The 27,999-nt window shown below is 33.6% G+C and overlaps 1 protein-coding gene across 1 annotated transcript; it reads right to left on the bottom strand.

Annotated features, from left to right (window-relative positions):
• Positions 1 to 654: 654 nt before the first annotated feature.
• On the bottom strand, positions 655 to 27,999 carry LOC106076185 (ATP synthase subunit b, mitochondrial-like). Its single transcript, XM_056031428.1, has 7 exons — positions 27,854 to 27,999; positions 14,424 to 14,714; positions 14,170 to 14,339; positions 7,012 to 7,140; positions 5,373 to 5,450; positions 3,757 to 3,858; positions 655 to 872 (listed from the first exon to the last, which is right to left on the bottom strand). The coding sequence occupies exons 1-7, from the start codon at positions 27,873 to 27,875 to the stop codon at positions 804 to 806; spliced, it is 861 nt and encodes a 286-aa protein (XP_055887403.1). The 5' UTR covers positions 27,876 to 27,999; the 3' UTR covers positions 655 to 803.

The following is a 27,999-nucleotide window of genomic DNA, read 5'->3' as shown; positions in this document are numbered from 1 at the left end:
TGAAAAAAAAGTCAAGGCTAAATTGTAGAATTCCAGCAAATGTAAGTAGCAAATTTACGAGACTTGGTGGATTTAATACACGTTTTTTTTTTAGAGCTTGAGCAACCCTTGTTTAATAGATTTTAATAATTGAAAGAAATTAATTTTTGTTTGTTTGGTATGTTTGCATTATTTCCCAATGCAAAAGGTTTAATTTACAAAAACAAGAAAAATATTTAAAAAATACACAAAAAAAACAACACCTTATATAAGGTAAAGAACCTCAAAATCACTGGCAGTATATGTGTATATATAGTATTTATTGCCAGTGACAGATCGTTGTGGAGACAGCTTGCTGCCCAATGCACCGAAAGGCACAGGAGGATTTACGTCTGAGTAAGTAATTGATAAACTAATTGGTTAATTTTTTTATTGACTGTGTGTTGTCACCGACTAAGAATAATTGTGCAAAATTTCAACTTGATACGAGAATGCGAAGTGGGAGAAAAATGTGTACAAGATTTGTACCAGACATATAGACGGCCTGACTTATATAGGCTTTGTAATAATGGAAAAATTTTTCAGAAACCAAAAAAGTTTGGTTCAACAAATACATCAGATTAAGGTTTAAAAATAAATTTAAAATAATAATACCAAGAATATTAAACACAAACATTTCCATAATAATTGTCTTCTTTATTACACAAAATTCGTAATTGTTTTCAAAAGAATGCCATAAAATTACTATTTAGGCATTGTTAATTGAAGTATATTTAATAAGTGTTCAATTGAAAATATCTATAATTATTGTACATTAAATACATTTAGACTGCAGCAGCTTTAGCAGAAAGTCTCTTCAGTGAATCTATACAGCTCTTGATGCTTTCTTTCTCCTGTGGAAAAAGAAACATTGAACTAACCATCATCTGAAATTATTCCTTAACAAAAAAAAACCAAAAAACAACTACTTTTTTGGTAAGACATTCTGGCTTTTAAGGATTTAATACCTCAATAGCATTTGCATTATTTAAAAGATATAGATCTTTAGTGCAATATTGTTCTCTGTTAGAAAAATGATAATAATAAGGTTTGTCTTCGAGTCTGAAGATTAGTGAGGAATGCAGTATTTCCCATGGCTGCGTAGCCCTAGCAGCAACCTACATATTTTGCCACATCCAGGGCAAGCATAACCATTGTCCTCAGGTGGTCGATTTAGATTTTCTTTTTGACGTCTACGTCTGTCCTCAGCAGCGGATTTTCTATTGGTCTCAAATGTGTATCCTGCGGTCTTTGTGAGTGACCTCCAGCTGTCTCGTTCTGAGGCCGCATGCCTCTATGTCAGCTAAGGCAAGTTGGCGCCTAGGCTGGTCTTTGAAGTGTTTCTGTGGGGCGCCTCTGTTACATCAACCAACTTTTAGCTCACCAAAAAAGACTGCCTTTGGCAAATGTTCGTCTCCTATACGGGATACATGTCTTGCCCAGCTCAACTGTGGGACCAAAAGAAGTCCCTCTATACTGTCCATACCTGCGTTCACAAGGACATCGCTGTTTGTAGTGCGGTCTTGTCATCTATGTCCATGATGGAGCACAAGCATCTTTGGTAAAAGTGCTCAAGTATAGTGTCCATGTCTCAGATCCATATAGGGGTTGGGAGAACCAATGCCTGGTAGACATTGATTTATGCAGACAGGCGGAGCTATTTATTCTGCTAAAGTCTCGCCTGAAAGTGTCCAAAAGCGCTTCTAACCCAGGTCAGACGGTTATCAACTTCCCTTGAAAGTGAGTCGTCATTCGATGCCATACTATCCACGTTAAGGGGCTGTCTGTTTACGGTGATCCTTGGGGCTGAGTAGGTTTTATTGGGTGACTTCTGTTTTCCCAAGGTTTATGGATAAACCGAAAGTGGCGGCAGCATATGCAAATTCGTTGACCGCGTTTTGGAGATCATGTTCATTGTGAGCTAGCAGGGCGCAATCATCAGCATAGAGAAGCCCTGTTATGATTATCTCCTTTGTTTTTGTATGGGATAGTAGACGTCGAAGATTGAACACATTGCAATCTGAACGAAACCTGATGTAAATGCCTTAGTGCAATCGCTGCCTCATTTGACCCAGCATTAGGCCAAAGAAGATAGAGAATAGAGAAGGAGCAAGTACACAAAAAACAGAAAATAATAATACACATAAACATTTAATAAAATAAATACAAATAAACCTTAAAAAGCCTGTACTATACTATTAAACCAGCTAAAACCAATAGCAGACAAAATTATATTAGAAGAATAAGAGGGTTTTAGACAAGGTTGAAGCACAACAGAACAAATCTTAAACCTTAGGATACCGGTATTCTACAAGAAAAAAAAAGCTTCAAAACAAGAAGCAAAAAGATGACAAGTGTTAAATACATCAGACATATTGTCTCAAATGAAGGAACCAAACCTGAACTACTGTCCAGAATTGCACAGTCCAAAGAAGCACTTGCAAAAGTGAAAACAATCTAGAAAGAAAAGGCATAGCTCTAGGCACTAAAATAGACTGCTGCTGTCTCTGATAATCACCACTTTCTTGTATGCTTGTGAATCTAGGGGACAGACTGCAGATCTTGAGAGAAGGATCCTTGCAAAGGAATTGAGATGCTACAGAAAGATTCTAAGTATCACTTGCAAAAACCTGCATCACAAATGAAGAGATTAGAAACAGAATTAATACAGCAATTAGAGCCCACAATTACCTGCTAACTGCTGTCCAAAAAGTAAACTTTAATTCTATGGCCATAGAACAATACCAGAAAAAAGAAGAGGCAGACAGAGAGATAATGGGAAGACAATATTAAAGAATGGGCAGGCCTGTCATTGAAAGAAATTCTATCCAAGGCTAAAGACAGAAAGGAATGAAGAAAGATGGTCAACAGATATTGTGTGGTTATTATATAACAATTGACTTTCGTTAATTAATTAATTATTAATAAAAACACCTTTATTCCCCCTTGGTTATGAGTTGCTATTGGACCCAGTGGTGCAAATGCAATAAGAACTAGTGCACAAAAGCCCACATGATTCTTTCACATTTACAAAGACATTTTTTAGTCTTACTAAGACTTGTGATTTTTTTTCCTTTGGCATCATTCGGAGCAATTTCATTAATAAAAGTACCTTGATTCCTAACTCGTTTAAATGATTTGTTTGAGAACCATGATAGATGATATATAGTATAGGATAGGTTGTTCTATTTCTCTTTTAGGGAACAAAAAATTAATGCAAATGATTGTTTCAAAATTATATTGCATTTAATTAAGGTCCAATGTTCCATTATCAATTTTCTTTAATATAGGTTAGGAATGAAAATTGTGTGTACATATCTGCACATTTTTTAGAATCTAATTGTGGTTCACATTATAAAATATGCCAGTTGTCATTTTGTTGCAATATCTTTTTTTTTAGAAAAAGAAGAACATGGCTTGAATATTCTATCAATGGGCATTTTATATGGGGCTGCCATTTTGTAATCTTGTTTACTAAGTGAGTTTGAGTAATAGAAGATTTTGGACTGAAAATAAATAGATCATAAAAAATGAAAAGTACTGTAACTTTGCTTTATCTATAAAATATAACAAAATAATTAAGTTTAGTTTTGTTTGTTTTTCTGTAGAAAGTAAAATTTTTATAGTAAATTAGGCTTCAATAAATATTTTAAAAATAAAAAAAAAAATGCCCACACAACAATTAGAAAAAGGTAAATATGGTAAAATGCAACTTTATTTAAGATTTATGGTACAAACCTGCTGAGGGGTGATACTTTTAGTAACACTGGATACAATCCAATTCACCATATGTTCTTGCTCATATTTTCTTTTCAAACTAACTTTTTCCACTTCAAAGTCCTGAAGAATGAGCACAACATTTGAAATTGGAATGAATTTTTTAAGCAAAATTGTAAAAAAAAATAATATATTTCTAGCATTAGCGCCTGTGTAACAGAAACAAAAGTGTAGCTAGAGCTAGTATGAAACAATGATTTCTTTGAGTGCTTCTAAGTGAAGAACACATCACAGTGTAAGGGAGTCTGCTAAGAGCACAAGATTGTTATAAGCCTCACTTTCATTAGTTTCAACTATTCAGCTTTTTTTTACGTAGATATTTAGATTAAATTATTTGTTAGGAAATTTAACTTACAAGCAAAACTATTCAAGCATTTTTTTAATTTAAAAAGAAAAATAATTGCCTAAATCCCATTATTAAACAACTTTTAAAGTAATTTAAATAAGTGAAATAATATGATCAAGGTCACATTGAGTCAATGTATTTATTCAAATTGTATCAGTCTCCCAATGACCATTAGTTCAAGCTGCAAGGTTTCAGTGGTGGAGGACAGCTCTAACTAGCTTATAGCTCTTTGGTGTCTCCTGTGTACAAACTCAAGGAAGTGTGGATCAGGTGTGTTTGTAGTTCAAGTACAAAGTAGAGGATCATTTGTGTGTGCACAGTTTCAGAACCACAGAATCCAATTTTCTAAGCTCTTACATTTGCTGCATCAAATAATGTCAATATGGAGAAAGTATTAGACTTTCAACTGATTTCAAAACAAATAGGTTACTAACTAGTAATAAAGGAGATTTGATATGAAGATCAACCACCACATATTGAAATAAAATTATAGCTCAATTCTTTTTTTTATTTAGCTGGCAACAAAGATGTTTATAATTTTTTAAAATCTTAAATATTTCAATCAACACAGTATTCATATGGTAAGATTACTTAGCTGATAAAATGAGTACATATGACTATGACCATGTCTAATCTTATATAATACAGACGTTACTTCAAACAGATGATTACGTCCTACCCGTCATGCATCTAAATTTACCATCTAAAATGTAAAATGTTTTACATGTTTCAGATGTTCCTTCAGAGTTGAAGTATAATTACTTCCTAGTCCAAACCTACCGCAGGATGACAGTGATTGGGAGTGGGCAGGGTTTGAAACCGGGACCATCGATAAGTCCGAACGACAGTCCAGGACGCAAACCGCACGACCAGGCAGCCATGCATATTAACTAATGACCTAAATTCTGCCAAGTGACTGGTTTTTGTTCTTGTATTTTGAAGATTATGGTTCAGTGTTTTATGTATAATTGCTACTTTACTTTTTTTAAGTCTTCTATCCTGAAGGCTTTCTAAATTTAGTAATTTTACTAAAGGTGTTACTCTAGTCAAATGTGAATATTCGTTTGTTATGAATCTCACAGCTCTATTTTGTGTCTGTTCCAGTTTTTTAATGTTTTAAGCAAACTATGGTGGTGAACTTTGTCAAAAGTCTTGTAAAAATCTAGTAAGATAGCATCTATTTGCTCACTATTATCTAGTGTCTAGTGATAATAAATGAATAATCCATTACCAGTCGCTTCTTGACCTCTTGAAAAGCATTTTGTAGTCTTTGCCTGTATGCTGCTTCAAGCTGAAGCTGAATTCCTTCCTAAAAATTAATAAAATAAAGTTGAATAGAAGCGATGCTTAAAATTTCTAAAAAATTCTTTTACGGGTGGCTATCTAATATACTTAATTAAAATTGAGTTTTCTAAAAAGCTAGCCCCTTTATGCTAAATCATAAATTTTGTTTTGCTACCAGAGGTTTTTCAACATTCAATTCAATGCTATCATTCGTTGTCAATTTTCTTTAAAATGCATAAGGGCACAAAAAAAACCACCAAAAAATCCTTTTTATCTTTTTAAAGAGAAGGAACAAACAGACTGCCTAGAGCAGAGGTTCTCAACCTTTTTAGCTTGATGATCTCTTTTCATTTCACAACAATGCGGCAACCCTAACAGTAAAATTATTTTCGTTCATAAGCATAAGTAACTGTGCTTTTGCTAATGGTGTAAAAATGTAATTCAAATGTTAATATCTCATAGATGTATGTGTTACCAAAGTTTTATGTTTAATTACAAAACAAATAATAATTGCCATATATTCTTGAAGTAGATATTTCTCCATATTTCAATATTATTAAATTTCAAATAAATGAAATTTTATGGCGTGCATTTATTAATATTTCTATTTGGAAACCACCATATTCCTGTTCCATACTTATGTAACAATTAGAAAAGCATGACACAGCTCAGATAGTGATCAGGATAAGAGCAAACTACATTACTACAATTGGTTGTGACAGTATGACATGTTTCTGTTTCAGCAATTTTGGAATTCTTGGGACAGTCTTTGCAAGATCACAATCAAATCTTTTTATATATTTAGTCAAACTTGATAACTATTAGATTGGGTAACAACCCATGTTTCGCAAAAAATAAATTTTTGATAATGAAAGAAAAAATCAAATCTGGCTTTAACTGCTACACTAAATCTATTTGTGTTACTGACAATAAAGAGAAATCATTTTTCTTTTATCGCTATCGATGAGCTCAATAAACTCTTTCTTTCTCTGGAACACCTTCATCAGGTGCAAAAGGTATATCAGATTTGGAAAGTATGATGGAATGCAATCTGCAAGCCTTCACAAAATGTTCTTTCACAGACGATTATTTTATTTGTTTGTCAAGCTCAATGTCATTTTCCTCATATAGAGCAGATAAGACTGGTGGAATGGAAATAGAATTTTCTTGTCAATTTAAAGTTTCATTAGGAAGGATAGGTTTTTTCCAGAATTATCGAGCATATTGCATATTGCATTTCATCCCTGTAGTGATGTTTTTGGCTAATTGGGTGGAGGGGGGGTGGGGGGTAACTAGATCAATGTTCTCTGAAATTTACATTTTGTCATCAGGACGTCACACTTAAGAAAGCTATACAGATTTCTAAGCATTAATAAAAAAAAAGGGGGGTCACAATTTAAATTTTACCATCATAGAGAATACTAATTTAAAAAAAAGACATTTTGTTCCCTTATCTTTAAAATTAATAAAGCTTTGTTTGAATGAAATTTATATGAACTTACATTTTGTTTGCTATTGTTAAGTTGCTTTGTTATGTGAAAATCAAGGGGTTTCTGGAGGTAAATCGATCTTAAAATTATGAATACCTTTTTAGCCAAATACATATGTTTTGATGTTTCAGTTTCTTCAATCAAACGTTCATTCTTGGCTATTTCTGCATTAGCTGCATCCTTCCATCTATTGATGGGACGAGTGAAATACTTGAACTCTTCAAACTTTAAAGACAAAAATGTTTTTGAAAATTTTATTTTTAAAAAGTAGAGAAAAATATAAAATATTTTTATGACATTAAAAAAAACAAAAACATTGCAAACAGTAAGATAGCTGTTATGTTAAGGTTCATATAAACAGAAATATTTCAGTTTGAACACAAGTCCTTACACAATTTCACTTGATCAGTCATGACCGAAAATAAGAAAAAAAAAGACTAGCATTACAGTAGTAGTATACAATATTCTGATGGGAATTCCCCTCCTTTTTTCTTCTAATGAAACGTCCTGCATTTTGACCATTCCCTATCATACGTAGAAGTTGAATGGGAATGGGCCAATTGCCTGCCATCTTTCAGGAGGTTTGGGCTAGGATGTAAAAATCTTTAATTCTGATAGATGCTAATGTGAAAAAAATCCCCCCCCCCCCAAACCCAAAACAAAAGTCATAAATACATCTCTGAGCATTCTTAGTCTTCTTAATTCAAAATGGAAATATTGATAGGATAGAAAAAAAAAGGGAAAGTCAAATTTGCTTTTCTAAAATATTTTGTTTATCTTGACTGTGAAGGAATATTTGCTGTTGGCACAAGGTAAATAATAAGTTTTCAGATTTTTTTGTCCACCCTAAGTGGTAGAATGGTGAATGAATCAGACGCTCAGTCGTACCCTTGTAAATAAATATATATATTTATATTAGACTTCAAATGCTCTCTCCTATTCTGTCATAATTTAGAAAAAGACAGTCCCACCTTTGACCATCTGTCATGCTTTAAATGAAATGTTCCAGCATGTCCTGCATTTATGTAAAAAGTCTTTATGACCCAACTTAATTTAAAAATCTGATTTAGCATTTCACCATTTGATTAATAGCTTAAAGATATTTTCACTGACAAAGCAAAAAATACTAATTTTTAAGAATTGAAACAGCAAAAGCAGAAAAAAAAAAAAAAAGTGTTGGAAAGAAACTATAATAAATAGGTATTTGCTAGATGCTGCCCATATAGCATTATCTATACTATCAAACAGAAAGTAAGGCTTATGCGTGTCTCTAATATTTAAATAAAATTAACCTTGAAATTTGTGTTTCAAAAGCATTTTTACATACATTCTTTCCTTACATCTGCAAATTTAGCATCCTGACATACTTTATATCCCAAAAAGAGATGTTTACATGAGACAAGAAGGAAAGGTCATGAATGCGCAGAGCGAAAGCTTGCACACAAAGCTCCGAAGCCTAGATCTAACTCTAACTCTTGATCTAATTCTAAGATGACAGAGTTACTTAATACTTTAACTTAAAACACGAACAAAATATAGTCCATTCATTTCATATATTTAAATCAAATTAACCTTCAAATTTGTGTTTCTAAAGCATTTTTACATACATTCATTCGCCACTCTATTCTTCTAAATATGGATCTATTCACAAGCCAATGTTTTCATTAAAAAATTGCATTTAGGTCAATTAGCTATTTTTAGCTCCATTTATATTTTTATATTCATGAATTCATGCATTCGCTTTACTTATAACATTATTATTTTCTTTAATTGTTTCTAAATCTATATCAGTGACTATAATACACTATATCAATGATTATATCAGTGATACGCAAGTTAAGACCTGCGGGCAGCGGGTAAAATCGGGCTAGTGTGACAAGTCAAAAACTCGCTGTCAGAGTCACTCAAAATTATCACAGCATTAATTATTATTTTTCATTATTTATTTATTTTATTTTAATTATTTGTCCATCCTACCCCTAAATCATTCACCCGCGCCACCTTTTCCTCTCCAGGCTAGACTTAGTTGACCACCTTGGAGATAGCTAAGGCGCGTCCTTTCATTTATCTGCCCTTGATCGGGGAAAGGTAGACACACAATCTCTTTTGTCTTGCTCGCCGGATGTCTGAAGGACGGTCGCGGTTGACCCCACCTTGGTTTGAATGCAAGCTAATCCTTCTCCCCCCCCCCCCCATCTCTCACGTCTCTCTTTGATCTAAGAGATTACCCTGGTCAACGCACCGCGTGATATCCCAAGGTGCGACTCCCACCTCGAGTCAAATCCACCCACGTGTAAGCTAATTCTTAGCCTAGGACATTTCCGGTGTCCGCCCACATTTCCCAGGCATATATAAGTAGATTCAAATCAAGCCAGACCCTTTTCACTCCTCTATCGCTGTCGATCGAGTCTGGACTATATTATTTATTCTCCCTCCTAGAGGAATACCTGGTGGTAAGCCGAACTTAATCACAAGTTCCATCTTAATTACTCTGTGTATATTTCCATTGGATTTTATCATGTGTATTTTGCTTAGTTCATTTATATTTAATTAGTGCATTGTGTATTTCTCACTGGCGTAAGTAGAAAACATAAACATGTGCTATGTATATATTTTAGTATTGCATTAATCTATTAATGCTACGTTGCTCAATTGATCATTGATGCAACCATGTATGTATATATTTGTACATCCATTTTATTTCCTTTATCTCGGTTGACCGCCTTGATAACTTTACTAGCGCACTGATACTGTAGTCATTCTACTCTTATGAGAGTTACCCCGCTTGAACGGACACACTCTCCATTCAAGCGTGCTCCATTGTTCTCGACCCACGGACATATGTAAACAATCATCTGGGTCGCTGACCACCGCCCAATTCAACCCCCCCCCCTTTTTCTTTCTCTATCCACCTGTGTTGTTTATTTGAGATTATTATTTCCCCTTCTATGTACATTTTTATATTATTACTTTCCCTTTTATGTACATTTTATATTGCTACTATCTGCCATCTATTTTTCCAAATCCCATTTGTCATCATTTCCCCTTTGTGCTCTAAAGCAATTTTACCAATCTGACGAATGCACCTCAGTCGAGGGCATCGATAAGATGCATAAGAGACATGTCCTAACTTGTCTTTATTTATCCGCAGCCTCCCTCAGGTGTCTGCCTATTTATCGGATCACTTACCTGCCTATTTGCCTACTGGCCTATCTATGTGCTTAGTGCTAATCAGCGCTGCACTTGCCTAGTTGCTATCAAGAATCACCTATTGCCTATTTACCTGCCTATTTGTTTGGTATCAAGAATCACCTACTATCTTTGTGCTAAAGCCCTATTCAGCACTGCACTAGCTCACTGACCTGCCTATTTATTCATTGGATCAACGATCTATTTACCTGCATCTGTGCTTAGTGCTATTCAGCGCTGCACTTGCCTACTGAGATCTACTCAACTCTACCACTTGGCGCTATCGGCATTGCCCGCCTATTCGACAGCCCACCTGTCATCTTATTAGGTGCGACGTCCCTATGGACTCAGGTCTGTGCGAGACGTCATAGCTACGCCAACCCTCTGCAACTCACTGGACATATCCTGTCAACTACACTGCCCACGGCAGATCAGCTCTGCCCGCAGTAACTTTGTGCCCACGGTAGCCGGCCACCCGCCCTACTGTGCCCACTATAGATATTAGAGCTTGGGATTGAGACTCCACAAGAACTATATCACCGGCGTCCCTCTATCCGCTAGAGCACCACCTCCAGCTGCAGAACCTCAAGCCAGGACACAGCCAGCTGCGACATCAACAGGAATACCAGCTAAGTCAGAGGACAAAGTGACATACTCTTTTATTAGGTGCAAGAGTGATGATTAAACATGTTATTCACTAGAGATAGATGCAAACCCTCCCCCTTTTTATTCTTATATGTATATTTATGTAAATAAATATTCTTCATTTTTAACTTTTGTATCTATCTTTCATTGCTTGTCTCGTTGCGTGTCTGCTCCCGATTCATATGTTGATAAGTGGGGGTGTGATAGCATTAAAAATAATCATCCCCTAGACATTAAACGCGCCAAACACACGTCACATTTCCCCACCTGTCACAGCTAGTATATACATATATGTGTGTATATATGTATAGACATATATGTGTGTATATATATATATATATATGTGGTGATTAAGGATTACCTCTCTTTGTTTAGGAATTAAAGGGTAGCTTTTCAAACCAGAAAAAGCGCCATTGGGTTAAATGTGCTATAACAGGTTTTTAATAACTGTTTACAGTCTTTTCTTTTTATATACAGTCACTCTGAGTAGGATTATACTATAAACACACACAGCCAGTGAGGTTGTATTTGTTTACAGGGTTTTTAATGTTAAGAAATTCTTAATGAAAATGTATTTGAACTAGGGGTGCACCGGATAGTACTTTTTGATATCCGGCCGGAGCCGGATATGACCGGATAGTAAAATTTGATATTCGGCCGGGGCCGGAGCCGGAGCCGAATACCTAAGTGTCTTGTAAATAGCTTGTATTGCTGAGCATTTTACGAAACTGTTAAATAACATACCTATATTTGTTGGTATTATTTTTTTTCCTTTTATATACCTTATTGTTTTAAACTCTGTTACTGATTGATTTATTCAAGCTTAACAGTATTTATAAACAAAAATTAATCTGTGTAGCATGTACGAGGCCACCAACCATAAAGGCTGTGTGTTGGAGGGTCAATGTAAAATATGTTAGTATATATTTAACTAGTTACTAATGTAAATCTCTCATCTGGCTTGTATGGTGGTTGGATGTATGTGTTCAAGAATTTCTGACCAACAACTGGTCATCAGACTTGTAATTTTAAGTCCAAAGACTGCTTCTGGTTCTGGTTTCAAGGGCTTAATACTGATAGCTGTTAGTTAATAGTTGGAATCTGAAGCGTAGTAGGTCATATATTTATTAATCCATTTGCGGCAAACGATATTTTATTAACAGCAGGAACATCTATTATACCTACTCATAGCCTGAGCCTTAAATGTTGCGAAGCATAGATTTAATTGTAGTCTGTAGGCCTATTATTGGTATCTATGTTTAGATCTACTGTTATATAGATCTAAGAAAATCAGGAAAATCAACTATAGAAGAAAAAAAAACTCATTCACACCCTCCGTACCAAAAAAAAACATAAATAGACTCTGTGTTCGACTGATAGTAACAATCTGGTCAGATAGACGTAGTGAGCCAACACATGTAATCCTAGTGTAGTGTGTATAGATGATGGTGTTGACCATCACGCGTTTTTGTTCTTGGGCATTCGCAATAGTGTTTAGTGTGCAGGCGAAAAAAGATAACACATTGGCATGGTCAGTCAAGCATAGGCCTATAGATAAATTATATCTGTACCTTAGTTACAGAGGTCAAGTGTTTCTTAACATTTCAGCATATTTTTTCTTTGTTTACTAGATCTAATTGTGGTGCTTAAGATCAATTTATTTTCTGCGATGTTAAATTGTACTGTTAGGTTTTCCTTTATATATTAAGTCAATAGATTAAAACAATGATATTAGTTTTCTTTCTAAAAGTTTTAATACAAGGGGAAAAAATACATACACGCACACATGCACATATTTGTTTTATTTTATTGTGCAACGAACGTGTGTTCAGCGCCCTAAATGACATTTCTCTCCAAGTAAACAAACTTAGTCTCATCATCTAGTCACCTCTAGACAGTGTCAATGTTTCTCAACAATCTGCGTTAATCCATTCTGGCTTAAGAATGGTCAATGTCTATCAATACATTGTCATGGATTAAACAAATAAGAAGTTGAGCGTGTTGAGTCTCTTGAGCCCTCCCTTTAAAGATACCCCTGGTCAGTGTCTGTTTGGCTTGTAGTCCAGCCTCCTAATTGAGACTTTAAGTAAACAAACTTATTGTCCCTGCCAATAGTATAAAAGGTGTGGGTTGTGGTCCAGACTCTTGATTGACAACCTATCTCATAATAAACACACTCATACCAGAGTAACCTTATGGAGATTTGGCTTGTAGTCCCGCCCCTAATAAAAATTCTTCTCCAAGTAAACAAACTCAGTTCCCTCATAAGATGTGACCTCTAGAAAGTGTCAACACGTTGACATCTGGCTTAATGTGGTCAGCTGCCTATCTGTGAACTCAATGTTATGGACTTAAACAAAAGGAGGTGGGGGTTGCTCATCTCTACCTCTGGAGATATACCCGCACATCTAGACAATCAGCTTGACATAGTTAAGAAATATTACATGGTTACTAGACCACTCAAAGTTCAAGACAAGCTTTTAAAGTGTGCCAGACATCGCTGCTACGTATGTAATACGACTTTATAATGTAAAGTCTAGTCCAACCCCCCCCCCCAATAACAAACCTAGTTCCCTCGTGTGACCTCTAGAGAGTGCTTACGTCCATCGTATCTGACTTGGGGTCACCTGTCAATCAATGAACTCAGTGTGATGGGCTAAACAAATAAAAGGGGGAGGGAGATGTTCATCTAGAAATATACCTGGTCACCTTAGAGGTGTGGCTCTTGTAGTCCGGGCCCCCCCCCCCCAATAAAGATTAACTACTAAGTAAACAAACTCAGTTCCCTCGAAAGGTGTGACTACTAGAAAGTGTCAATACGCTGACATTAAACCTACGTCCATCGTATTTAACTTGTGGATACCTGCCTATAAATAAAGTCAATGTGATGGACTAAACAAATAAAAGGGGGTGGGAGTTGTTCATCTCTACCTCTGGAGATATACCCACACAGCTAGATAGACGTCTGGTCAGCATGACGTAGTCAAGGAATGTAGCATTTTAACATGTTAACTAAATTACTCAAAGGTCAAGACAAATTGAAAAAAGTGCCAGCCATTGCTGCTCTGTATGTAAAGCGCACTTATGGTGTAAAGTTTCATTTCTATTTATATTAAGTTATTAACACGCCTTGTCTTTATAATAAACGATGTTTGGTGCATATTCATAATGGCTCTATTTTTAAGCACATTATTTTGTTTTCATAAAAGCATTAATACATTCTATAACAGACAGTAATGGAACGAGGTCCACTTTATGCATATTAAATAGGTGTATTTTTTACTATCCGGTTTACTATCCGGTAGTGATATCCGACCGGAGCTGAATAGCACCGGATAGTAAAAAAATGCCGGATATTCGGCAGAAGCCGGAGCCGGAGGGACTATCCGGTGCACCCCTAATTTGAACAAATCCACTTACCTTCATTTTGTCTTCTAAATACTTTCTGGCTTGAGGACCAATCTTTGGATGCTTGCAAAGGATGTAAATCATTATCCAGAAGGATGGGAATTCCCAAAAGTAATGATCAATTACCATTATTTCCTTTGACATCATCCATAAAGCAAATCCTCCCAAAAAAACATATGGTCCTAAAAAAACATACAAAGATGAAAACTTTTGCCTATAGAAACTAAAATAACAAAAAGTTATATGTAAAGAAAAACAAAACATACCTGAAACACCTGTTTTTGGATACAATAAGTCAAACCATCTAGCTGGGAACACACCAAGTCTAACTGACTCAGCTCTGTCAGGTTGTTTTAGAATTGGGAAGTTTTTTGTGTCTCGTTCTGGTCCATAAAATATGCTATTAACATAGTCCCACTGTTCAATGCGTTCTTCTCTAGTAGGCGGTTTTTCTCCAACAAAAGGAACTTTTGTAACAGCTGCAGTTGATGCCATCATTCGCATTGCAACAGCAGATACAACCTTGTTATTTCCATGAATAACTGGTCTGAAGGCAACTTGAAAATAGATATAATTATATAAATCTATTACTTGTAAGGTATAAGAGCATAAAACAGTACAAGCATTTTTTAAAAATCATGTACTTACTACTTTTCAATTGGCTACATATTAGGATTGAGCCAAATAAAAATCCATATATAATTTTAGGTTTTCTTTAACTTTTTAAGTATAATTTAGATATTGAATTTATTATTTTTATTAAATTTTCCCTGCATAAAATTGTGCAAAAAATTCTGTTTTGCAATAACATGTTAATTTTTTCTTTGTAATTTAGGTGACTGTAATGAGCTTTTAATCTCAAGGAATGAGTGTAACAAATAAAATTAACTCATTTTCTCCTAATCAACAATACCATAGTTGATTTAAACACATCATTGCAGTCAAATTCACGATATTAAATTTTAATGCAAATACTGATTATATCAGCAAAACGGGCAGCAAAGATTACGATTACTAAGAAAACTCTCCTCGTTTAATGTTAGCGAAAAGGCCTTGGCTGGTATGGCAATCTGAACATTAAAAATAAAAATAAACTTCATAGAACCCTAAATGCTGCTGGTAAAATCTTTGGCAAAAAAACAAACAAACTCCATTTAGGCAGTTGTTCGAGACAAACATCTATAAAAAAGCTAACAAGATCCTCAAATAAAGAATCACCCTTTGTGTCAGGATTTTGTGATTTTACCATTACAAAAGAGATACAAGACACCGATAGCAAAGACAAACAGACACAAACACTCTTTTGTTCCACTGGCAATCAAATCATTAAATAGGAACAATCTGATAAAAACTTTTTCACATGTAAATTATGAGTGAGTCTGGTGTGAATGTACACTTTGGTTTCTTATAGTTATTATGTTTTTTGTTTGGTGTAATGCACAAATTGTAAGACATATTTCCATACGGACAATAAAGATTATTATCTATATATATAATTCTCTTCTTCCCTCTAGAGTTTAAACAAGAAGTAAAGGAAAGATCACTCTCTTATTTCTGCGGATAGTCCAAGAGAAAACAAGAAGAGTGTTTACACTACGGATGGCTGCCTGCGCGCTAGACTGTCATTTAAATTTATCAAACCCTGCCCGCTCCCATCCCCCTTTGTCCTGCGGAAGGTATGGACTAAGAAGTAAACTATCTTTAACTCTGACGGAACATTAAAAACATTGTAAAACAATATACAAACACAAAACAGCAGCACCAGACTTTATCATTGTGACCAAGAAGTCATGGAAAGAGATTAAGTAATCTACTATGTATATATATGTAAATAGCGGGGCTGTACTTAACCATTGTGAGGCCTTTTATATGCGAAACTTAACCATTGTGAGGCCTTATATGCGAAACGGATTTTGCGGGGCCAAGTTTGGGTAGGGAAGTGGACAATACGTGAAATTTAAGAGTTTGTATTACAAAGTAAATTCGTCTATGCATTTTATCCATTCTTAACTACATACAGAATTACTTTACGAACCCTGCATGTAGCAAAGTCATAGAATATATCATAATAATTCTGTTTCCTATAGAGATCACGCTCAATAGCAAGAATTTCCAAATGTTTCAATCTATCTTTGAGAATTGTTGACCTCAAGTAATTCTTCATTAGTTTGAGGTGCGAGAAGCTTCTTTCACCAGGTGACACAATTACGGCTGATGCATAATGCTGCACGTAAGATTGGCGTTTTCCATATTGAATGACACCTCAAAATGACAATTTTGGTATATATATTTCTGTATATTTTAAGGACTTTTCGAATATTTTGCGATTTCGGGAGAGTTCCAGGAGCTCCTGGTAAATCGACAGGAGGGCGTGGGAAATCTGTTTTAAGTTATAAAATGGTTTAATTTAATAATAATTTATACATCTTGAATTAGCTCGGGTCCCATGAAAGTGCGGGTCCTATGAATCTGTATATACAATTCTCTTCTTCGCTCAAGAGTTTGGACGAGAAGAAGAAGTAAAGGAAAGATCACTATTTTATTTCTGCAGATAGAGTTATCCCACGAACTTTACGAGCCTTGCGTGTAGCAAAGTCTTACAGTGTATCATGAAAATTTTATTTCCTACATAGATAACGCTCAATAGCAACAATTAATGAATGTTTCAATCTAAGAGAATTGTTGAACTAAAGTAATTCTTCATTAGTTTGAGGCGTGAGAAGCTTCTTTCACCAGATTACACAATTAGGGCTAATGCATAATGCAGTTTTTATTTATTGCCTGTAGGATTGGCGTTTTCCATATTGGATGACACCCCAAAATGACAAATTTTTGTCTATATATTTCATGAGATTTGTATGAGTTTTCAAAAGATTTTTAATAACTTGTGAAGATTTCCATGACTTTTTCAAATATTCTGCAATTTCAGGAGATTTCCAGGAGCTCCTGGTAAATCAGGCGGCCACGAGAAATTTGTTATAAGTTATAAAATAGTTTAATTTAATAATTTACACATAGAATAAATGCGGGTCCTATGAAAGTTGGGGCCCACTGCGGTCGGATAGGTTGCTGTGGCCTATGGCCGGCCCTGCAAAATAGCGGCGTATTACATGCTACGCCGCCGGTCGACTAGTTATTATTATTACTATCAATGCTTCAAAAGTCATTTATTTTGTTTTCTCCCCCCCCCCCCCCCAAAAAAAGTTTTTCATAGATTAAAATCTTATCTTGAATAGTTTCCATTCGTAAAACAAAGATTTTTTTATTTTTTATTGTGTTTTCATAAAGTGAGGGCTTAAATCTTAAATAGTTCGTATTTTCTTTAGATTGAAGTTCCAGATGAGTATTTCTCCAGTACTGGTGACAAATAGGTATTGGCTCACTAAAAAGTCTATAACTCAAAAACTTCTTATTAAAATGTCACAATTTTCTTTTCATTTCACGTAGAAATGGTTTATCTATAAATTGTGATATTTTAAGCTTGAAAGGTGCATTGTGGAATTTTAAAATTATAGAAAATGTGTGAAATAGTGCACAAAATGGCATCTTTTGATGTAACATAGAATTCCAGGCTTAGGTTGAAGTAATATTCTACTAAAAGCAAAGATTATTCAACAGATATTTTTGTTGAAATAGGTTAACAATATAATGTTATTGTTTTATCTATATCTTTTTATTTTATAGTTACTTTGGTATTACTTAGATGCTGCAGTAAAAAATGTGTCACAGGTGCATCACATGGTGTCCCACTTAACTTGAAATTTTAAACCTTTATCAATTGTAAACAAAGTAAAGGATTCTGCTCCCAATTGTGTTTCTCTTACTAAAAGCATCTATGATTAATTTACACAGTGTAATTTTTCTTAAAAACTGTAAACATTTATATAATTTTAGTAAAATAGCTCTTGGTGTCCCAGGTGAAGCACCTCAAACGCTCTTAACAAGAAGAACAATATTTTTTTAAACAAAGTTATTAATGAGATGGGAATTACTAAATGGTATCTCTGATACTGCTTAGTACACAATAAGCTCCATTTTCTTGGGAAAAGGGTACATAGTAATTAACAGGAGACATTAATAGACATGGTGTCCCACATTTTTTCATTTTAGCACCCGAAACGCCTCATGTTGAATGATACCAGAAAATCTCAGAGATCTAGATATAAGTAGTTTTCTCATCAAAGTTTTGAATTATAATAAGAATTAAGCTTATTATTCTCAAGTTTGATCTAAAATACATTGAATACTATTTTTTAATCTAAGTTAATGTAAACCTTATTGTTTTATCATTGTCTGTGGTGCTTCACGGGACATTAAACAAGTCTTGATCTAGATAAAGGTATTGTATAGATTTAAATCTAATCTATATTTCAATTTAAATGTAAATCTAGTTTTGAATCTTGTTCTTGGTGCATGTAAAGTCATAAAGTCTTTTAGTCTATGATTAGCTCATGTTTTAGGCAGTTATGTCTAATATATTTTTTAATGATTATTGAACACACAGATAGAGATTAACAACTCCCACGTTAAGTCCATCACACTGAGTTTATTGATAGAAAGGTGATCACAAGTCAAATACGATGGACATAGGTTTAATGTTAGCATATTGACACTCTCTAGAGATCACACCTTACGAGGGAGTTTGTTTACTTGGTAGTAAATCTTTTTTAGGGGGCTGGACTTCAAGCCACACCTCTACATGGGTAACAAGGTATATCTCTAGAGGTAGAGATGAACAACTCCCACTCTCTTCTATTTGTTTAGAGAGAACACAGATAAGAGCCCAACATATACATATATATATAAGAAGAAAGAAAGATGAAGAAAAGAGCCCAATATACCTAAAAGGAACAAGAATACAGATGTAATCAGCAAAAAGTTCGTTTCTAATGTCAAATTTATGGTAGAACAAACCACACTACAGAGACTTGCTTCTACAACCGACGCAATGAAGATTGGAACAACAGACAGAGAGATCGAGCGTTTGCCGCCAAACACATTAATAAACTGCAGGTATACCCAGGCTTCGTGGGAGAACAGATAAGATGCTGGGGTATAAGCCGAATGTAACTTGATAAAAAAAAAACAAAAAAAAAAAACTGCTCCTCTTCTACTCTAAATTTGTTCAACAATGTCTGGTTGGGGATGGGTAGCGATTCCACCTACTGCCCCCCTCTCTTTTCATAAATCCACTAGTATTACATTCTAGCCAGTTTTTCTCTCCTACCATACCGTACTGGTGGCTACCCCCCCCCCCCAATTCTTCTTCTGTACCTTTCAACACGCGCCAACACTTATGTTTGTCTTCACAGCAGAACTAAGTGTGATGTAATCACCTTTCCCGTTCGGAGCTTCGCCAGCGCCGTGGCCATATACGTCAGCTACTATTAGGATCATTGGTATACTCATAAAGGGGAAGGGGAGGGGCAAGGTACGGTGAGTTACTTGGCCAATTCTGATCTCGCCGTTCGCTTTCTTTGTTAGATCACCGACATACTTTTCAACTGAGGTCTAAGTCAAGACTGGGACTAAAAACTGTGATGCAACATAAACTACGCGGCAATGAAAACTCTCTTGGTTTGATCCTATATTGTCGACAAGCTTCTATAAATAGTTATGTATGACAAAAACTCCTGTGTTGGATACTATGTTGTCACCAGCTTCTATTTAATAAGCAGTTATGTATGACAAATACACTCTGCGTGTCTCCCCCCTCCCCTATTTGGTCCAGAGAAGTAGTAACACTCATACTATTTCATCTTGTTGCTCTTTCATCTCACTGAAGAGATTTAATAAAGTCTTTGTATTTGAAACTTTGCTTTTTATCGGCCCAGTCTCTATTTGGAGCCATCACAAGGTTACTAACAGCGATACCATTGTAACATTTCCCAAATCTTCCCTTCCATGCCACAATCCAATCATGACTTTCTCTACTTTGTTGTGGATATTGCTTATTTTTATATTGTTCATTGTTTTACATTCAATAGTTGGTTTATTACTCTTTTTACTATTATGGTTTGCGTGTGTCAGGCCTACTGGTATCCCTAATTAACCCTGTGCATTAAGCAGTCATTAGCCAATTAACCAACTATTGACTATTGGTAATTAATAATTTTGTTTGGAATTGAACGAGTGAAAGAAATATACCTGAATGATGTGGTGGTATAAATATTTTTTTTATTATTATAAAAGCAACGAAGACTAAATTAAAACAACACTAAAATAACAAGCTTCAATAAACACAACAATGATTTTATTAGTCTCTATTTATGCTCTTTACTCCAGCCACTTGTTCTCTAAACTGACTTCCTTTTACACAGTCCTGACACACTGCAGTTCATTCAACCATGTACACTCAAGGTCCACTGGTCATTTCATACACAGGCACACACACTGCACTACCAGCCACTCAAAACACATACACTTACTATCACAGCTACAACATGTCAAGGTTATATTTAATGTGAATATTTTTTTCTATTTTTTTTTTTAGTATTTGTAGATCTATGTTATACTTTTATTACATAATTTATATTTAGTCTTTAGTCAATTTAGTAATTGCTTAAAGTACAAAAGCTTGTTAGCATTCTAAATGAGTTTCACTATTAAATCTAATAATCTAATTAATCTGTTAGAAACAAAGACAAAAAACAAACAGAAAAAAGTTGGCAATTAACTTAAGGGTGGTAGTCTAGTGCTAAGCTTTAAAAACAAAAATTTATGGCTTATTTCCAATGACAATATACGGTAATAAGAAATTAAACTTAAAAAAATATATTTTAAAAACTATTTATCTCCACCAACTGAACAGGCTGTAAGTTTTCATCATGCTCTGGCTATAATATAAAAAAACAGAAAAGGAAAAGTGGTTTGAGTGCTGGGACAAGTGCCCAAAAAGGCAGTGGAATCTGGGAACCCATGAGGCGCCCTGACCGCACTTCCCCGTGATGGAGGCTGTCCAGCCTGAGCAAGCTATTATAGCATAGTGCAGGACAGGCCACTGTCCTGTTGGCTCATATTTCTCATGGCTATGGCCAAAGTTTGATTCACAGTGCCCCCGCTGCGGGGAAGAAGACTAAGAGGAAACCGTGCCTCATATATTCTTGTTTGACTGCCCTAGACTTGCTGATCTCCGCCTTGACAGTAGGTACTTTGACATCCTTACTCTACTGACCTATAAACTGCTAGACTAGCTGATATATAGTTTTGAAACAGCATGGCTAGACTTTCAAACCCATGATGTTAGTTGATTGATTGTTGTTTTTACATTTGCTTTATTTTTTAAAAACCCTTGTGCTAATCTTAAAGGAGGATTCCTAAGCTTTTGAATGATGTCACATTGTCAACAAATGAAACTCATGTTTATTTTAAAAATGTACAGTAAAGTCATAGGTAAGAATGATTTTGCATTTAATATCCTTTTTAAGCAAGCTTGGTATTATTTTATTGAATTTAGACCTAGATTTATGCTTAAATTTTGTTATTTCATTATTTTTTAATGAAATTTTTGTTCCAAAATTTAGAAAACTTCCCTAACATGTTATAAATGACGCCAAATTAGGCTATTTTTCGAAATGGTTAAGTGGAAAAATTATAACTACCATAACAATCTATGACTATAGTATTAAAATCAATATTTCTATTATAGCTAGAGTAGTGCTAGAAATCTTTTTTTTCTATACTTAGGTACACAAAATATAAAAGGAAATCAGCTTATTAAGGCAAGTTTGGGCCCGTCCTGACGATGTTAAATGAAGTCACTCCATGATGCAGCGACATGTGGCGCCAGACATTAGTAATTCTCGTTGATAATATGAAGTATAAATGATTTATGCATTGTTTAACAGCTTATCTTTGATCAACCTAGTGGAGAGAATGCTAGAAGTGTTATTTTACATTATATTTATAAATATTTGAAAGCGAAGGAAGTTTCTATCAAACGGAGTTCTAGAAAAAGGATCGAAGTCAATTTTCAAACAATTGAATTAGCTGTGAATCGATGTTAGCTGCATGTGAGGTGAAATAATAAAATTAAAAATCATATAAAATGGGGTAGATGTGTTCCAAATTTTAAGCTTCTATCTATTCTGGCTATTAAGTTATGATGAGATAAAGACGAAAATTCATTTTTTCGATCACAGTTTTTTGGATATTTTCTATAGTGACTATAGTATATAGTCCATTTTTCTACACATAAAACGGCATAACTTTGCTCCTATATAACATAGAAAGATAAATTTGGTATCATTGTAAACCTCTAAGCAAGCTCTACATAACTAGATAGTTTCTGTTGTTATATATTCATTTTGAATTTTTTGTCAAAGTACCTACTGACAGGTCTGGGAAAGCAAAAAATTCTTGACCTGTATGGTGACATGTATGCGCTATGCAAGACAGCAGGGTTTCTGTCCAGGGCTTTTGCAAGAGAGGATTTAAGCCTCTCAAGCCTTCACTCTAATGGAGTTTGATGATCTCCAAGGAAATTAAATTAAATTACATATTTTTAATCTGGACTCTTTTTCTGTATCTTCGATTTATATATAATAAAATTATATAGATATGTGAAAATTCGTAAGACCGGAAGTTAAAAAATGGCATCAAATTTTGAGATCGTTTTTTCTTACTTTCTGTACATAGGCCCTTAATTGAAATCGATTATGATTTTAAATCCATTGAAATCGTGGCTAAAAGAGGTGAATATGGATACATTTTATATTGAGGAACACTTTTTTCAAGTGGACTTTTAAAAAAAATTTTGTATTTTCTTACTTTTTTTGTTACTTGAAAGTATATGTATTTTTCTTTTTACTGATACTCATTTGAGGTAACATTTTAAAAGCTGATTTTTTTTGTACTAATAGAAAATATATCTGGCCATATTTCTGCCAAGTTTTATCACGATAACTTTATTTCTTCAATTGTTATCAATTATATAAATTTGCACTGCTCCCTATGGGATTTTTTTTTTTTTTTACTTTTTTTTGAAAACTAAACTATTTTAATACTTAAATCTTGCCTAGGCTAGTAGATATAGCAATTATGTATAAGGTCTAAAAAGCTTTTAAAGAGTTTAATTTATTTCTTCTTTTTTGTTTTTAATTTTAAAGCGCATTTGAGAAATATTGTTTCAGACGATTTTGATCCCACTTTTAAATATTTGGTTATTTTCTGCCATCACAAAGCCACCATTTTGTCCACACCCCTTGACATTTCTTGTAGCTCTAGACCCGATAATTGTTTATTTCATCAATATTTACATTCTAAACAAGTGAAGTTCATATATATATAAATGAAATCAAATTTGTGAGCTAGAAATTTACTACGGATACTAGATATCTACTATTAAATTTCTTATTTAATAAGTAGATCTATCGTCTAGGCAAGTCAATTCCAACTTTTTAACATTTTGAGCGGGGGGGGGGGGGGGGGGGGGAGGGGTCTCGCGAGCTGAGGGAGCTAGACGCTCTCATCTTCATTGTTATGTCAACCAATGTTATTGTTAGGTCAAAACGCCACAAAAAAAAATCATAACTTTCTAACTGTTTAACCTACATTCATAATTTATACATATTCATATTATACACCATTGGCCATTGGAAAGTTCTTTCAAAGTATTTTAATGATGTACTAACGAAAAATTGATTTTTCAAAGATAATTTTTTTTATTTCACCTCCCTAAATTATAGACATTTCATTATAGAATCTAATAATAATAATCTGGTGACCAATCTGGTCATGTAAACTAATACAATACCGGATTAATTATTTTTTGGTGCAACTACTAAACTAGACTACCTTCTCAGCCTTCTGGCTTCTCTAATTTTGATTAGATTAAATTTGATTAAATATTAATTATAATTAGATCTTGTGTCTAGCTAGTGACAGTCTTATTATTGAGTCTAGTCAGTAGTCACAGTCTAGTGACAGTGACTGACAGTCTTAGTCAAGGCGGAAAACAGATTTTCTATTGAAAATGCATTTTTGAAGTTCATTATTCATTTTCTCCATATATACAACACCTGTGGTATATTTCCTTTTACTGATGGGTAGACCTATGTTTGTGGAAGCTTCATTAGCAATATTTTTTTGAAATTCGTTTTTATAAGAAATTTGTGCATTTGTGAATGTCATGAAGTATGCAAAAAAAGACACACAGGATTTACTTTTGGATTTATGTGCTCCCCTTTGAAAAGGTAAGAAACATATAAACCTATATCATTACTATGAAATAATGCATGCTTACTGTTTAGAAATGATTGTTCTAAATGATAGAGAAAAAAGAAAAGAAATTAAGTTGTTAGTTTATCTTAAAAATAAAAAAAAAATAGCCTCGATGCCATTTCATAATTTGTGCGTCGTGAAACTATGCATACAATTTTATAAAAATATCATTTAAATGGTACCAATTTTAATTTCAAAACACGTTTATTTTTATTTCAGCAATCATAGTGTTTTATTTTTTATTTTTTTGGTGTATAAAAAAAATAAAGTTTTTAAAAAAAACATGTTTTTTAAAAGCCCATCGGAAGTGTGTCGGGACAGTTTGACCTCATCAATTTTTTTCATCGTGCTTAATTTTTTATTCATTCTCGCGGAATAAGTGGAACCGACAACATCTATTAAGCCTTATCATAGACTGAAACTATAACAGACCATTTTTTTAAATAATATCAACTGCTTAGGTAAATATTTTACATTTCACTACGAGTGTCGTTTGTTTTCATTTCAAATAACATCATGACTCGGGAAATGCGTCCTTTTTTTTGCGCTGCCAGCGTGCGCGGATCTAGACTAGATCTAGACTAAGATAAAGATTTTAGATCTGGATCTTTGTTTAAATATAATTCATAGTAATTTGTTATAGACTTAGATCTACATCTTAACGTGAAAAGGTCTAGACATCTAAATATAGTCACTTCTAGTTCTAGTAGTAGTACTAGTCGTAGCTAAGACTAAGTAGTAGATAGTGAAGCAGCGATGTACACACGCGTGGATCAGACTAGATCTAGATCCAGTCTAGTCTCTAGACTAAATTCACTAAATGTAGATCTAAAATTATATATATCTGTGTCTAAATATAATAATATAATTCATAATAACTTATAGATTTAGGAAATCTGAGATGATTTAGAGCTAAATCTATTAGTCATTTCTAGTAGATAGTCAAGTAGCGATGCACACACGCGTTGATCAGACTAGATCTAGTCTAGTCTCTAGATTAAATGTAGATCTAAAATTGTATATATCTGTGTCTAAATATAATAATATAATTCATAATAACTTATAGATTTAGGAAATCTGAGATGATTTAGAGCTAAATCTAGTCATTTCTAGTAGATAGTCATGTAGCGATGCACACACGCGTGGATCAGACTAGATCTAGATCTAGTCTAGTCTCTAGATTAAATGTAGATCTAAAATTGTATATCTGTGTCTAAATATAATAATATAATTCATAATAACTTATAGACTTAGGAAATCTGAGATGATTTAGAGCTAAATCTAGTCATTTCTAGTAGATAGTCAAGTGGCGATGTACACGCGTGGATCTAGAATCTAGACTTGCTAGATCTAAGTCTAAGTCTAAATGTAGATTAGATCTAAGATTTTATAATAGATTCTATGTCTAAATATAATTCATAGTAACTTATATAATTAGGACTAGAGTCTATATCAGTAGATTTTAACGTGGAAAAATTCTTTTAGATGATTTAGATCTAAATCAAGTCATTTCTAGTAGATTTAAGTAGATAGTCAAGTAGCGATGTACACGGGCCACACGCTTGGATCAAGACCCTAGCCTAAGTCTAAATATATCTCTACATCTAAATATTATTCATAGACTTAAAACTAGATTTTAACATTGAAAAAATATGAGATCTAATTTATTCTAAATCTAGTCATTTCTAGATCTAGTAACTGCGATGTACACGTGTAGATCTAGAATCTTGTCTAAGTCTAAATGTAGATTAAATCTAAGATTTTATATCTAAATATAATTCATAGGAGCTTATAAACTTAGGGCTTAATTAGATCTCTAAATCTAGAATTCTAGATCTACATCTTAAACTACTTAAAGTGGAAAAAATCTAGATCTAGTCGATTATACTATAGAGAAGAGATTCAAGTAGGTAGGATACTTGGTAGTTCTAGCTAGATTAATAGATCTAGATGATAGAGCTAGAATGTAGATATATCGGCAAAAACACTTTTTTTTTCCTTTTAAAGATCTAAATCTAGGCATAAATCTAATAGATTACTAGATCTAGAAAGATTAAATAATTTTTTAAAAACTATTAGCTGTGTAGGATAGAGACTAAATATAGATCTACTTATGGTTTATGGACATAGTTAAAAATAACAACAAACACATAGAATCTATAAACCAAATAAAAGTTGTTTTTATTTCTTTTCTCAGCAACAATTACAACAAATACAAAAATTGAGATCATATGAGATAGTAAACAGAATACATCATGTACTATGCAAAACCTATTATTAGGACTAAACTAATATAGATCTATAAGCCTAGACTAGAGTCAGAGTATAGTAGTCTAGACCTAGATCTAAAAATTGATCAAGAACTAGAAGAGATCTAAATCTTGATAATATTTCATTTAATATAAGATCTTTTCTAGTCTAAAATTATACATCTATAAACTTTATCTAAAATTGATATTAGTTTGTTAAAACATGAAGATATAAGAAAAAAAAAAAAAAAGACTTTTTATGGTAGGGTGGGGCGAGGGGGGGGGGCTAATTTATTAGTTATAAATATTTTTAAAAATTGTTTGTTTGTTTTTTCAAATGGTCTATAAATATACTTTACTTTGTGACATAGTTTTCTGCTAATAATATTGTGAATTTGTAAAATTCATGGAATATTGGACATACCCTCTGTGAATGATGGATTTTTCATTATTAGGGGTAAGTGTGTTTGATCTAATTTTTTATGGTCTAATACTTGTCTGATGATAATGAATGAACCATATTTGGATTCCTCTGTTCTTGGGCATTAAAACTGATATATAATATGTCAAAACTGATACTGGTTTTGTTTTTCAGGATGATTATAAAGTATCATTTGCAACCATTTTTTTTAACGGAGGGGCTGGGGTCTGGGGAGGCTAATTAATAGGCATAAATGTTTTAAGAAACTAGTTTTTATTGTTTTTTTCAAATGTTCTATAAAAATATTTTACTTTGTGACACATTTTTCTGTTAATAATACTGTGAATTTGTGAAATTCATGGATTTTTAGACATATCTTCTGTGAGTGATGAATTTTTCATTATTAGGGGTAAGTGTGTTTGACCTCATTTTTTCAAGTTAAATAATATCTGTTGCTTCTGATTTTATTTTTTTTGAATTCCTCTATTCTTGGGCAATAAAATTGATATATAATATGTCAATAATAGCTAATTTGAAATTAGTCAAAAAAATGGTCCTAAAAGTAGAATGTTGAAAGCTCAATCTGTTTTCCGCCTCAAGTGAAGTTGAGTGACTGTTACTACTGTTAGTCTAGTAGTAGCTAGTCTAAGACTTAGATCTAGATAGATCTATAGATCTAGACCTAAAATCTAAAGACTAATTTAAAGTAAAGATTAAGACTATAGATCTAGACACTAGAGTTGAGTCTAGATCTAGGACTTCATCTAGATCTAAGAATCTACATCTAGATTCTACATGTTTTTACCTGCTTTGAAGGCAGACAACATTTTTATTTGCCCTTTCTTGACTTATTCGTCAACATGGAAGGTGAAAATAGACCGGATACTGGAACATTTATATTTTTAGCAAAGGTATGGTATTTGCCACTAGCCTATATAGATCTATAAAATA

Source organism: Biomphalaria glabrata, chromosome 6, assembly GCF_947242115.1.
Source record: "Biomphalaria glabrata chromosome 6, xgBioGlab47.1, whole genome shotgun sequence".
NCBI lineage: Eukaryota > Metazoa > Mollusca > Gastropoda > Planorbidae > Biomphalaria > Biomphalaria glabrata.
Note: the sequence above shows the minus strand (reverse complement) of the source record. Positions and strands in the feature narration are given on the sequence as shown.